A 12716-nucleotide genomic window follows, 5' to 3' on the forward strand; every position below is an offset into this window, starting at 1 on the left:
CCCCAGCAGAAATAGGGAATTTCAGAAGGGTGAGTATGGGCAAAAGATAATTTCTGTTTTGAACATATTAATTCTGAGATATCTACTAAACATACAGACTGCAGTATCCAATAGGTGGCTACTGATGTGGGTTTTTGAACTCAATAGATTGAATATATAGATCTGGGAGTTTATCTGTGTAGAGATAATAATTGAACCCATCAAAGCTAATGAAATCAACTAGAGAGAGAGAAAGCAGAGAAGAGGAACCAGGACAGAGCCTTAAGGCATAACTACCAAAATGGGGAAAGATATGGCTAACAATTGACTAATGGAGACTAGGAAAGAATAGCCACTTACAGGGGAGAGCAATGTCCAGAAAACCAAAAGGGAATATCCAGGAAGAGAGGGAGTGATCAACATTGTCCAGTGCTTTAGAGAGATCGAGAAGGATGAAGAATGAAAATGAGTCATTAGATTTGGCAATCACAAGCTCATTGGTAGCTTTGGAATATGCAGTTTTAGCTGAGTGATGAGGTTGAAAGTCAGATTGAAAGAGATTGAAAAGTTAAGTTAGAGAAGAATAGATAGAGGCACCAAGAACAGACAGCTATTAAAAGTGAAAGAAGCTGGGGAATAATTGTCAGCACTTCCATAGGCCATGTTTTTAATAGTCACTGACTTTAGAAAAATGTTTTGAAGCCATTTTTGTTTGTTTGTTTTTTTTTACAAGGCAGATGGGGTTAAGTGGCTTGCCCAAGGCCACACAGCTAGGTAATTATTAAGTATCTGAGACCGGATTTGAACCCAGGTACTCCTGACTCCAAGGCCTGTGCTTTATCTACTATGCCACCTAGCCACCCCTTGAAGCCATTTTTAAAAACAGTTTGAATATTTAAGAAAAAATATACTATAAATTTAAATTTTTTTTAGATCTAGATTAACTGAAACTTCAAACCACTTGTCTTTGTGTGAAGCTGGTATATAATGATGAGTCATCCTTTGAAATTTAGCTCTACTTTTTTTTTGGGGGGGGGTTACAGCTTCTCTGGTTCCACTTTTTTTCCTGCCAACTGGTGCCCAGACTCTTGAACAGATTTAACCAATTAGTGAAGCCAATCATCCGGTGTCCCTCATGATATCTGAGTCTTGCAGGCACCCCAAGTGAGACATTGTTTCAACTAATGGAAGCTCAGGGGTCTCAGTTTTACTTTAGAAGCCAAATGTGATCAGTCCCTTTTTTTCCTCCTCTTAATAAAACACATTTTTACTTGGAAATAATTCTTTAAAAAAATCACCTGAAAGTGTATTAAGGGGGTTCCCATTCTTTGAATTTTGCTGAGATTTTAGAGTTAGACTCAACTAAGTCTTAGCCTTTTATTTCTTTTGCAAAATGAGCTTCATTTTTAATTGCTCCAAAATAATAGTAGTGATTCTATGATCTTGTGAAAAGAGTTATGGACCTAAAGATATGAGAAAATTGGGTTAGAATCTCATTTCTGGAATTAATAGTATCTTCCTTGTGTGAGGGATAAGCTCTAGGGATACAGGGAAAGTTCATTATTTCTGGAGTCAGAGAATCTATGTTCAAATTCCAGCTCTGAAGACTGATACCTAGGTGATCTTGGGCATGTCACTTAACCTCCCTGAACCTCAGTTGTCTCACCTATAAAATGAAGTACCTAATTATAGGTCCTGTTTGGCAGTGGATTTATGATTCCATGACCTCATTCCCAGCTTCATTGTCCTCATTTTTAAAATGAGGTCAGTAATACTTTTAGTAGCTACCTTATGGGACGGTCATGAAGATTAAATGAGAAAAAGTATGGAAACTATATTGCCAGCCACAAAATGCTACAAAGTGTAGGCTATTATTATTATTATTATTATCAACATTATTGAGCACATATATTATATGATTCGCAAGACAGTACTTTGAAACAAGTATTTTACAGATAGGTAAACAGAGAATTTGAGAGGTTAAGTAACACAATCAGCAAATTCCCATGATTTGGAGCATAGGCAATCTAACTCCAAAGCCAGGGCTCTAACCACCATGACATATTTTTTCTTATAAGCTAGTCTTACTTGGTTCATTTTAAGATAGCACTTGTAAGCTATAATGATATCCAGGTATTTTACAGGTAATAAGAGATGATTTTAGAATTGGACTCAAGTAAATCTTGTTCAATATGTATCATGCCAGCTAGATGTCAGCATCTGACTCAGACCAATGTTGCAAAAAGTTTGGCTCAACTCTCTTTATATTAAACTATTTTGTTTTCTATATTCTGTTAAATATTATGTCTGTATTGTTTTAAATATTTTCAAACATTTTTATAATAAATGTAGGATAATTATAATATTTTTGAGAATGGAACTGTTAATTTTTTCCATCAGAAGTCTAATTTATTTTCAATCTGTTTTCCTAACAGGAAGTTGCACCAGCAGTTTGAAATGTACAAGGAGCAGGTCAAGAAGATGGGGGAAGAATCCCAGCAGCAGCAGGAGCAGAAGGGTGATGCTCCCACTTGTGGTATCTGCCACAAAACAAAGTTTGCTGATGGATGTGGCCATAACTGTTCATATTGCCAAACGAAATTCTGTGCGCGCTGTGGAGGGCGAGTGTCTTTGCGCTCAAACAAGGTACGGGAATAACTTGGGTTAGCAGGATTGCCAAGTCATTTAAATGATTTGTGTTTAGCATATTTATTCATGGTCAGGTTTACAATAGCAAAATGAAATAGATAATTGAGATCATTATTCAAATCACCCAAGCAAAAAACTCCACTTAGGTTTTGTTGTTTCAGGAAAAAGACATTTTCTTCAGGCTGAGTTATCTAGGATACTGTCTAAGTGCTTGACTTTACTTTTGTATGGTGCAGATTTTGGTTTTATTGAAATATAACTCATTAGATTATAGGATCAGGTTCATAATTTCATAGGTTTAGAGCTGACAGGGACATTAAATATCAACATCTTTGTTTTTACAGATAAGGAAATTGAAAGAGAAGTAGCTAGGTGGTTTATATAGTTAATTGAGTTCTGGCCCTAGAGTCAGGAAGATCTGAGTTCAACTCTGGACTCAGTCATTGACCACTGACAGATGTCAATCTTCTCAACTGTAAAAAGGAGACATCAAGAGCTCACAGGGTTGTTGTGAGGATCATATGTGATAATATTTTGAAAAGTACATTGTACAATGCCTCATACATAATTAATACTTTGTTCCCTTTTATGTTTCCTTATCCACAATCACAGAGTAGTAAGTGACAAAGTTGGGAATTAAAACTTGTTTATGTTACATTCTGAACTTGTTTAGGTCATTTTTCTTTTTTTTTCTTAGTTACCTATACATCTGAAATACATGATGTTACTGTAAACACAAGTTGTTCAGTTGAAAGGATTATGACCTTAGGGGCTTGTAGCGATTCCAGAAATCACCAAGTCCCTCATTTTATAGAGGAAGAAACTATAACTTTGATTTTTATTACAATCTAATCCATTAGATTATAAAATCAGACAACTAGGTGATGAAATGGATAGGGTCAGGAAGACTCAGTTTCTTGAATTCAAATCTGGACTCAAATGTTACCTAGCTATGTGGTAGGGGCAAGTCCTCATTTGTAAAAAGAGCTACAGAATGAAATGGCAAACCACTCCAGTATTTTTGCCAAGAAAACTCCAAATGGAGCAATGAAGAGCTGGACATAACTGAAATGACTGAAGCACTAACATAAATTCATAGATTTAGAGCTGAAACGGACATTAAAAGTTATTAGGTCCCAAACCCTCCTTTTATATAGATGAAAAAAGTGAAAGAGAGGGGCGGCTAGGTGGCGTAGTGGATAAAGCACCGGCCTTGGAGTCAGGAGTACCTGGGTTCAAATCCAGTCTCAGACACTTAATAATTACCTAGCTGTGTGGCCTTGGGCAAGCCACTTAACCCCATTTGCCTTGCAAAAAAAAAAAACCTAAAAAAAAAGTGAAAGAGAGGCAGGTAGGTGACATAGGTTGTAACTTAAGTAACTTATCTAAGGTGTCAGCAGTGGGATTTGAGCCCATATACACATCTAGTTATCTTTCCATTATAGCATTTTGTCTAAGAAAATTCCCATATGTACTCATGATCTTCAAATGTATTTTGGAAATATTCTTTATAAATTGGCCAGAAATAGAAAGTTTGCTGGCTAGGAAATTAATTCTAGTTTGCTAACTTTTAGTTTTCGCATGAGTTTTTTCCTTAAAAAGTAAATCCCTCCTACTTTTATTCTCTATTTTCATAATAAATAGGTTGAATACATGTTGTGATGATAAGTTAAATATATGAGATGTCGATATTAATTATTGCTAATTCCAGTATTCTTCAAAGAGAATTTATCAATGCACTAAGGGCTTTCTTTTAAGTTATTCTACAAACATCTATGTAGCTAGCACCCATAAGGTCCATCTGTTGTCTTAGTATGTGACTAAACTACCTCCTTTTCCTTGAAATTCCTGTCATTCACATATGTTCACTCATAAAGTTATAAAGCTAGAATTTAGAGGGACTTCAGGAGTTATCTAGACCAACAGACTCATTTTACACGTAAGGAAAATGAAGTTTAGTTAGGTTAAGTGATCACCCAGGTACCAAATGGTGGAGGTATGGGATCTGAACTTGTGTCCTAGGACAAGAGATTCAACTCATTTCTCTCTATTCCATAGACCTCCTGTCCTTGATGTTGTCTTTCCTTTTGTATTACATGTACAAATCATTTCTGGTAACATATTATAGATGACTTTAACCAGTCACATATATTTTCACCTTCCCTTTGGGTGACTTGTGATTTTAATTCTTCTGAGGTAGTGGCATTCTATGAGTTGTAGCTGTAGAGTATCACTGTTAGAATATTGTCAGGAAAGAGATGAGATTCTATGCATGGGGCAGCTGACCCCACTGTAGATTGTTTATATTTAATTAAATATAAGCTTGTGCTTAAATAAATATGTTTAAATAAAGAGATCTACACTGAAATCAGTGTTTTAAACTACTTTAAGACTGTATGTTGGCTATTATCTTAGTTACATCCTGCCAGCTAATTTTAGACTTCTCTAGACTCTGTGGAAAAGAAAGCATTTTAACATGTTGCTCTGACATAATAGGACCATTTGCTAATCTTCTCATTAGCCCTTTTTAAAAAAAAATTGGTCTACAACTAATAACTTTACTTTAATTCCTCTTAATTTTCTCCTTTAGATTCCTACAAATTCCTATTTTGCAACTTCCCTAGATGTCCATTTGCATTCACTGTCTGTTCTCATTTCCCCCTTTCTCCTTTTTTAGCTATAAACAGGGGAGTGTTGATAACTATTTTATAACAGTCTCCCTGAAAAAATGTTTTCATGAAATTCTTTTGAGCTTAATCTGAATTTTATTTTTTACTATCTGCATTCAAAAACATATGGAACATCAAACAACCAAAACAAAAATAAAATAAATACAGGACTAACATATGTGGTTTACAGAATAATTGAACACTGGAAAATGATTATTTCAATATTTTTTCAGGCAAGAAATCAACAAAACAATCGATCAAACCCTGATGTGTAGCATTTTCCAATTTCTCCAGTGCAAATGGGAACACTGAAAATTTAACAATTGACTTTTTCATGTCAACTTGAGCTGACTTAAGCCCACCCCAGGATTTAATTGACACAAATATTAAGGGAGCTAACATTGGACCTTCGTCCATTTTGATTCAAGACTGAAGAAGTGATAGTTTCTTTCTCCTCCTCAATTTCAATTAAATAAATTTACCTTCATTAGCATCATCATCATTATTCATGAAAGTAGTAGCTAACAATTTTGTATAAATTCACAAACTTAGGGTAGAAAGGGTCCTTAAAGTTTATCTAGTTCAATCCTTTCATTTTATAACTCAAGAAACTGATACCCAGAGAGGTTAATGACTCATCCAAGGTCAGACAAGTAACTGAATACTGGTTCCTTATTTCTACTGAACCATGTTGATCAGATTAACAGGTACCTAAAACAAAATGATTTCTGCTCATAAGAAACTTACATTCTGTTGAGGGGAGCTAAACAGTAGCAGCAACAGCAGCAGCAGCACTAACTACAGAGTAGTGTATTCATTTTATCCCTTCAAATTGGACCATCATCCCTATTCCCCAACTAACTTATGTGATGGTACTAGTCTCTTGCTTATAGTAGATATTTAACACTTCTCTTTGTTTCTGTCATATCTCATTATTATCAAATCCAGTGAAATTTCGGTATTGTTAAAAAAGATTTTTTAAAAAGCAGATTGCTCTTTGTAGTATAAAATGTAATTATAGTTGTTTTTTTGAGTTAGTTTAGCAATCTGCTGATAAAGTAAGATAAAATAAGTTTTCATTTTAATTTTGTGGTTCTTTCATGTGAATCCATCCCTAAAAAACTAATCAATTCTCTCTTGAGGACAAATTTAGAATACTGCAAAAAAAAAAAAGAATAAACGAATTGCATGGCCAGATGGAGGTAATATGGCAGTTAGATGTTTTTGAAATATTAATTCATTTTTTCCAAGATGACTTCTTCCAAAATTAAGCTTAAATATTTAAGCAACCATAAACAGTTGTGATGCTACTTTGGTGCATTGAAGGATCCTAGATCCATATTCTATGATTTAGAATCACAAAAATATAGATTTAGAGTTGGAAAGGATTTTAGAGGTCATCTACTAATTAGTCAGACATTTGTAAGGGCTTACAATGTGTTAGGCCCTGGGAATACAAAAAAAGGAAAAAGACATTATCTGTCCTCCAGAAGTTTACAATCTATTGGGAAGACACTTTGCAGACAAATATATACAAAATACACTTTATACAGAACTAATAGGAAATAATCAACAGAGGGAAGTGTCACTGAAACAAAGAGCATACATACATCAGGGATTGAGGTATAAGAAGGGTAGAAAGGTTAGAGGGGGTTAGATTGTGGAAGGCTTTGAATACCAAACTCAACATTTTGTACTTGATCCTAGAGGTAATTGGAAGCAACTAGAGTTTATTAAGTGGAGGGGAGGACCTGTGCTTTGAGAAATCACTTAGATGGCTGAATGGATGATAGATTTGGAGTGGGGAGAGACTTGAGGCAGGTGTATCCACCAGCTGGCTATTGCAGGAATTCAGACCTGAGGTGGTGGGGTCTATTCAAGAGTAGGGGCAGTGTCAGAGGAGAGAAGGGGACATCACTGAGAGATGTCACAAGGTGAAATTATCAGGCTTTGGCAATAGATTGTGAATGAATCATGAGAATCAATGAAGAATCCAGGATGATTCCTAGGATGTAAGCCTAAGGAATTGGGAAGAAAGCATTGCCCTCTATGGTAATAGTGTGTGTGTGTGTGGGGGGGGGGTTGTGGGGGAGAGGTGGTTTGCTGTTTAGGGTAAAAGCTAATGAGTTCCATTATGATGATACTGCATGTAAGAGGTCTACTGGACCTCAAGTTTGAGATGCCCGAAAGGTAGTTAGAGATACAAGTTGGAAGGTGAGTAGATACATTACTGCAGGATAGTTAGATTTAAGAAGTAAAGTATAGAGATAGTTATTTAATGTATTGGAGCTATGAGATGTTCAAGTCTAAAGTAGTATAGAAGAAGAACAGCAGAATACATAAGCCAAAATCCTGAAGGACATCCTAGATTAGAGCATGTAATTTGGTTGAAGATCCAGCATGTCATGTCATGAATCCTTATTGACTGGTTGGTTAATCCTCTACATAACTTTTCTATCTTAAACTTCTATGATCAGTTGCAAGGTTTTGGACATAATATCCCTTCAAATCACTGTACATACATAAAAGAAAGCAACATTCCACGAGCATTTTCTAGTTGACATCTGAAAACATTCAACCAGATTCTTCCAGAGGCACTTGGAGAAGCTTCATTAATGTGTTGGACAGTATAATTCTACAAGGCTCCTAGTGGGATGAAATCCTTGTAGAAAAATAGGTATAGACCTTAAAAGATTGTAGAAGCAGAAATGATTCTTCCATACCTTCATAGAGTATAAAGTCTAACAAGGGAAGTAGTGCATTGTAATTAGTTAAATATATAGCATATAACATTATGCATTCATGGACAAATAATACCTCCCTGATTGCCATTTGAAATTTTACCTTATAATATATGACCCTATAGTAAATGATATTATAAGTCAAAATGTCATTGTGGACCTGGGATGTGTTAGGTGCATGTATGTATTTATGTTTGTGTGTATGTATGTATGTATCTATGACACCATAAAGCAAAATGTCATTGTGGAACCAAGGGGATTTAAAAAAGGATTATAAAAGTTCACAGAAGAGTTCAGTATACTATAGGACCCCTTTTCTCTTTTGCAACTCTTATTCTTTTCTTCCCCTTTTCTTAATATCCAAATGGATCAGATTCCTCCATGGCTTTTCTTAGTTCAGAGCATTTTTCCCACTGAAGTAGCCATCCTCCTCAGTTTCCACATAGATGTATAGATTCCCACTAGCAGAACTCCACTATAACACATAGCATTCTGAATGGATTGTCTTAATCCTTAATGGAGGATAACAAATAGGCAGTTGGCTCTCCATAGAAGAAATGAAATTATCATTCTCTGAGTCTAAAGTAATAATCTTAGAGTAACTTACTAGTATTTTGATGATCCTGAATAATGGATTTAAATTATATAAAGTGAAATAGATGATACTCATGCTTTCTTCTCTAGACTTCTTTTGTGTTCTATTCTTCAAATCCCCACAACTCTGGAAGACTTTTATCACCTTCTTTTTACAAATGGAAAAATAGAGGTGACATTAATTGTTAATGGTAATGGTCACATAGCTGAGGTCAGACTTGAACTGAGATCTTCCTAAATTTACTCTCTGACCACCTATCTTGTACCCTATTGACTACACACTTTGGTCTATCTAGAAAAGGATGGATCCATCTAGAAAAGAGCAACAGGACAGCAGAGAACCTTGAGTTTGTGTCATATAGAAATTATTTGAAAGATATGGGTATGGGGACAGCTAGGTGGCATAGTGGATAAAGCACTGGCCTTGGAGTCAGGAGTACCTGGGTTCAAATCCAGTCTCAGACACTTAATAATTACCTATCTGTGTGGCCTTGGGCAAGCCACTTAACCCCATTTGCCTTGCAAAAACCTGAAAAAAAGAAAGATATGGGTATGACTAACTTGAAGAAAAGACATAGGATATAAATGAATGTTCTGGGAGAAGAGGAATTAGATATTTTTAGGAGACCTGGAGAGTAGAACTAGAGAAATGGGTAAAAATTTAAAAAAAAAGACAATTTTAGGCTTGATGCTAAGAAGAGCTTCCTGACAAGTTAAGCCATGCAAAATTATATGCTTGTGAGGTAGACCATTCCACACCATCTTCTGTACATCTCTCCTGGTGCCTTCAACTATTAATGTTAATGCCTTTCTTAACTATCTTGTATTTGTTTTATATTTAGTTTGTATATAGTTATACTGCATATACATAAACATGTACACACATAGACATTATTCTCCAAAAGACTATAAGATCCTAAAGAGAGATCCTTATTTTTTATCTCTGTTTTCTCAGATTTTGACACATAGTGTGTGCTTAATAAGGGACAACTAGATGGTATAGTGTATAGATCACTGAACTGGAGTCAGGAAGATTTGAGTTTAATTCTGGCCTCAGACATTTATTAGGTGTGTGACCCTGAACAAGTCACTTAACCCCTATTTGTCTCAGTTCCTCATTTATAAATTGGGGACACACTGGAGAAGGAAATGGCAAGCCATTGCAGATCTTTGCCAAGAAAACCCATGAATCTATGAAGTCATGAAGAGTTAGACATAGTGAATGACTGAACAAGTACATGTGATTAATAAATACTTGTTGACTGATTGACTGATTAAAAGGTGGTTCACTGTTTTATTGCAGTCAGGAAGATTTGATTTTCAATTCCCCCCCCTCCAAATAATTTCAAATTATGTGATTCTGAGCAAGAAAGTCAATCTCCCAGCCTCAGTTTCCTCATTTATAAAATGGAGATAATAAGCACCTATCTCACAGGGTTGCCAGAAGGATCAAATGACTTGAGAGAAAATGGAAAATACTTTTCAAACCTTAAAATATTAAATAAATGCTAGTTATTATTCTAGTATGTTTCTCCTCATTAAAGTTTTCTACTTAAGCAAAAGCTAAATTACCCCATCTCCATCATGTTATAGATGGAATCCTTGCTGAGCTATGGTTTAGACTGAGGGTCACTGTGTTCCCTGCCAATTCTGAAATTTGGTGAGTCTGTGACTTTTTGCTTGATTTTGAGAAAATGGCAGTCTAAATATGAACTAAGCTTTTACTAGTCAATTTCTGATAGTGTGAAACTCAGAGTAAGCAATTTGATGTTAATGCAGAAGGAGCTAGCAGAGAGATTTTGCAGAAATGAAAAAGATGTTTTTAAAATTGATTATAGAAGGAAAAAAAAGATGGCCTATGATGGTGTATGAAAAAAGAACTCTCCTAATAATAATAGCTCAGGTATATATATATATATATAATATATATATATATATATATTTCTTTATAATTAAATTTAACTAATGGATAGTGTGACATTTTACTAGGCAGGGATAGGGTTTTCACACACACACACACACACACACACACACACACACACATATACACATACATATAGTCCTTTCAAGGAAATCACTCTAATAAGCTGGATGTACAAACAAAAAGTAAAATAGACATTTCTATATCCAGATCAAAAAAAGAAAAATGATGATTATTCATGAAATTGCAGTTCTCAATTGCATATATTTTCCTAAAAATTCAATACATGAGTTGCAAAGCTATACATATATAAATGTGTCTGCTGCTTTCTGATCTTGTCTCTGCATTAAGATGCTTTATTTCCTTTTTTTGTTGTTCTTATTACCTCATCCTCTACTCTTCCCCATTAGATAAAAGAAAAACAAAAGACTTGTAACCAATATGCATAGTCAAACAAAATAAATTCTCATTTGACTGTAACTAATAATATGTGTTTTGTTCTTCATCTTGAGTTAAGATGAGGGACATGTTAAGTTTCATTATTAGTCTTTTGGGATAATAGTTGTTTGTACTCATACATTCTCATGCTCTGAGTCAGATGACCAGTCCATGTTTTCCTTCATGTATTTCTTAGAAGAAATCCTTTACACCCAACTTCTCTTTTGCAATCCTTTGTTTGGAATGTGTTACAGTCTGCTCTCTACATACATATCTCCATTCCCCTTTAGGTGATCATCATCTTCAGTTCTTTAGCAATTTGTAGCCCATTCATTCACTGGCAATGTTTGCAATGTGAGTCCAAAAATAAGGTCCATAATATTCAAAACAATGGATGACAACAACAATTGGTTGTACTTTCCATAGCTTTTCTTCAAAATGGCAGCCTTGTTAGCAATTTTTCAATGTCTAATAATAGAGTTAACCATTCAATTATATTCAGTTCTTTTAAAGAATGAACCCCCCCCCCCCCATCTACCTCTCCACTGGCACACATCTCTCTTCAATTAGTGATATCTTTTTCCTTTGACTTCTCTACTTGAATTATTTTTTTTACATCATTGCAAGCTGAATATAGCAATTTGACCCCTGCTCACCCCAAGTCCTATTCCTACCCTTTGTGCTATTTTTCCCCTCTCTAGGAAAATGATTCAGTTTTCTCCATGTCTAAAGAATAGAATTTCTATGCTATATTATATTTCTTTATTGACAGTGTTTTAAAATGGCAATTCTGCAGTATCATTAAGATTTGGAAATGGAAGACTTTGTTTTAATTCTATCTCTTTGGCCATGGGTGTTACATGACATCTGTGAATATCAGTTTTCTCACCTACAAAATTGATATGATGATGATAATAATAATAATGATAAAATAATTCTTATACTCTGTACTTTATTATCTTATTGTAAATAGAAGACCCTTTAAACTTTCCCTTTCCCTTTTTATCATCCAAGCTCAAAACCTGTTTTTCTGTAATTTTTCCTTTCCCTTACCCCAATTTTCAGTCAGTTTCCAATTTTTGATTCTACCTCAGCAATTCTCTCCTTTGCACTCACACTGTTACCATTGTAGTTCAGTCTCTCATCACTCTTATTTCCTGTTCATAACCCCCCCCCCCCCGTTATGTCCTCCAGCCTATGAAATAACATAAACAGCTTGGGCTGGCATTTAAAGTCCTCTAGAAACTGGCATTAAACTACTTTCTCAATCATATTCCAAGCTTCTCATTCTATAGGAAAGACACAAGAATTTATTAAGGAGCTACTATGTGCTCTGCATTATTTTAAGCCCTTTAAGGATATTGTCTGATTTAATCCTCACAACAACCCTGAGAGGTAGGGACTATTACTGTCCTCATTTTATAGATGAAAATATTGAGGCAGACAGAGGGTTAAGTGACTTGTCCAGGGTCACACAGCTAGTAAGCATCTGATTCCAGGTTTGAGCTCACATCCTCTTGAAACTATCAAAATGGAGGTATTAATGACTGAAAGCTATGTGGAATTTTTCTTTGATTCATGAGTTCCTACCACCAGGGAATCATTGCCAAGCAAGTAACCTTGACATAGAGCTTCACTATCAGGGTAGAATCTGCCAGAGTTGTGCTTTTTGTGCAGAACCTTTACCTCCTAGTTTCCTATCTTCCTTGGGGGCCCCAAATAAAA

At 35.2% G+C, this 12716-nt stretch overlaps 1 protein-coding gene across 1 annotated transcript in view; it reads left to right on the forward strand.

Annotated features, from left to right (window-relative positions):
• Positions 1-12716, forward strand: part of RIMS2 (regulating synaptic membrane exocytosis 2) — a 790122-nt gene that overhangs the window by 165215 nt on the left and 612191 nt on the right. Inside the window, exon 2 of the mRNA XM_074202114.1 lies at positions 2415-2625. Coding sequence (XP_074058215.1) covers positions 2415-2625 — 211 coding nt within the window. The remainder of the gene's footprint in view (positions 1-2414; positions 2626-12716) is intronic.

The sequence above is a fragment of the Macrotis lagotis genome, chromosome X (assembly GCF_037893015.1).
Source record: "Macrotis lagotis isolate mMagLag1 chromosome X, bilby.v1.9.chrom.fasta, whole genome shotgun sequence".
Lineage (NCBI taxonomy): Eukaryota > Metazoa > Chordata > Mammalia > Peramelemorphia > Peramelidae > Macrotis > Macrotis lagotis.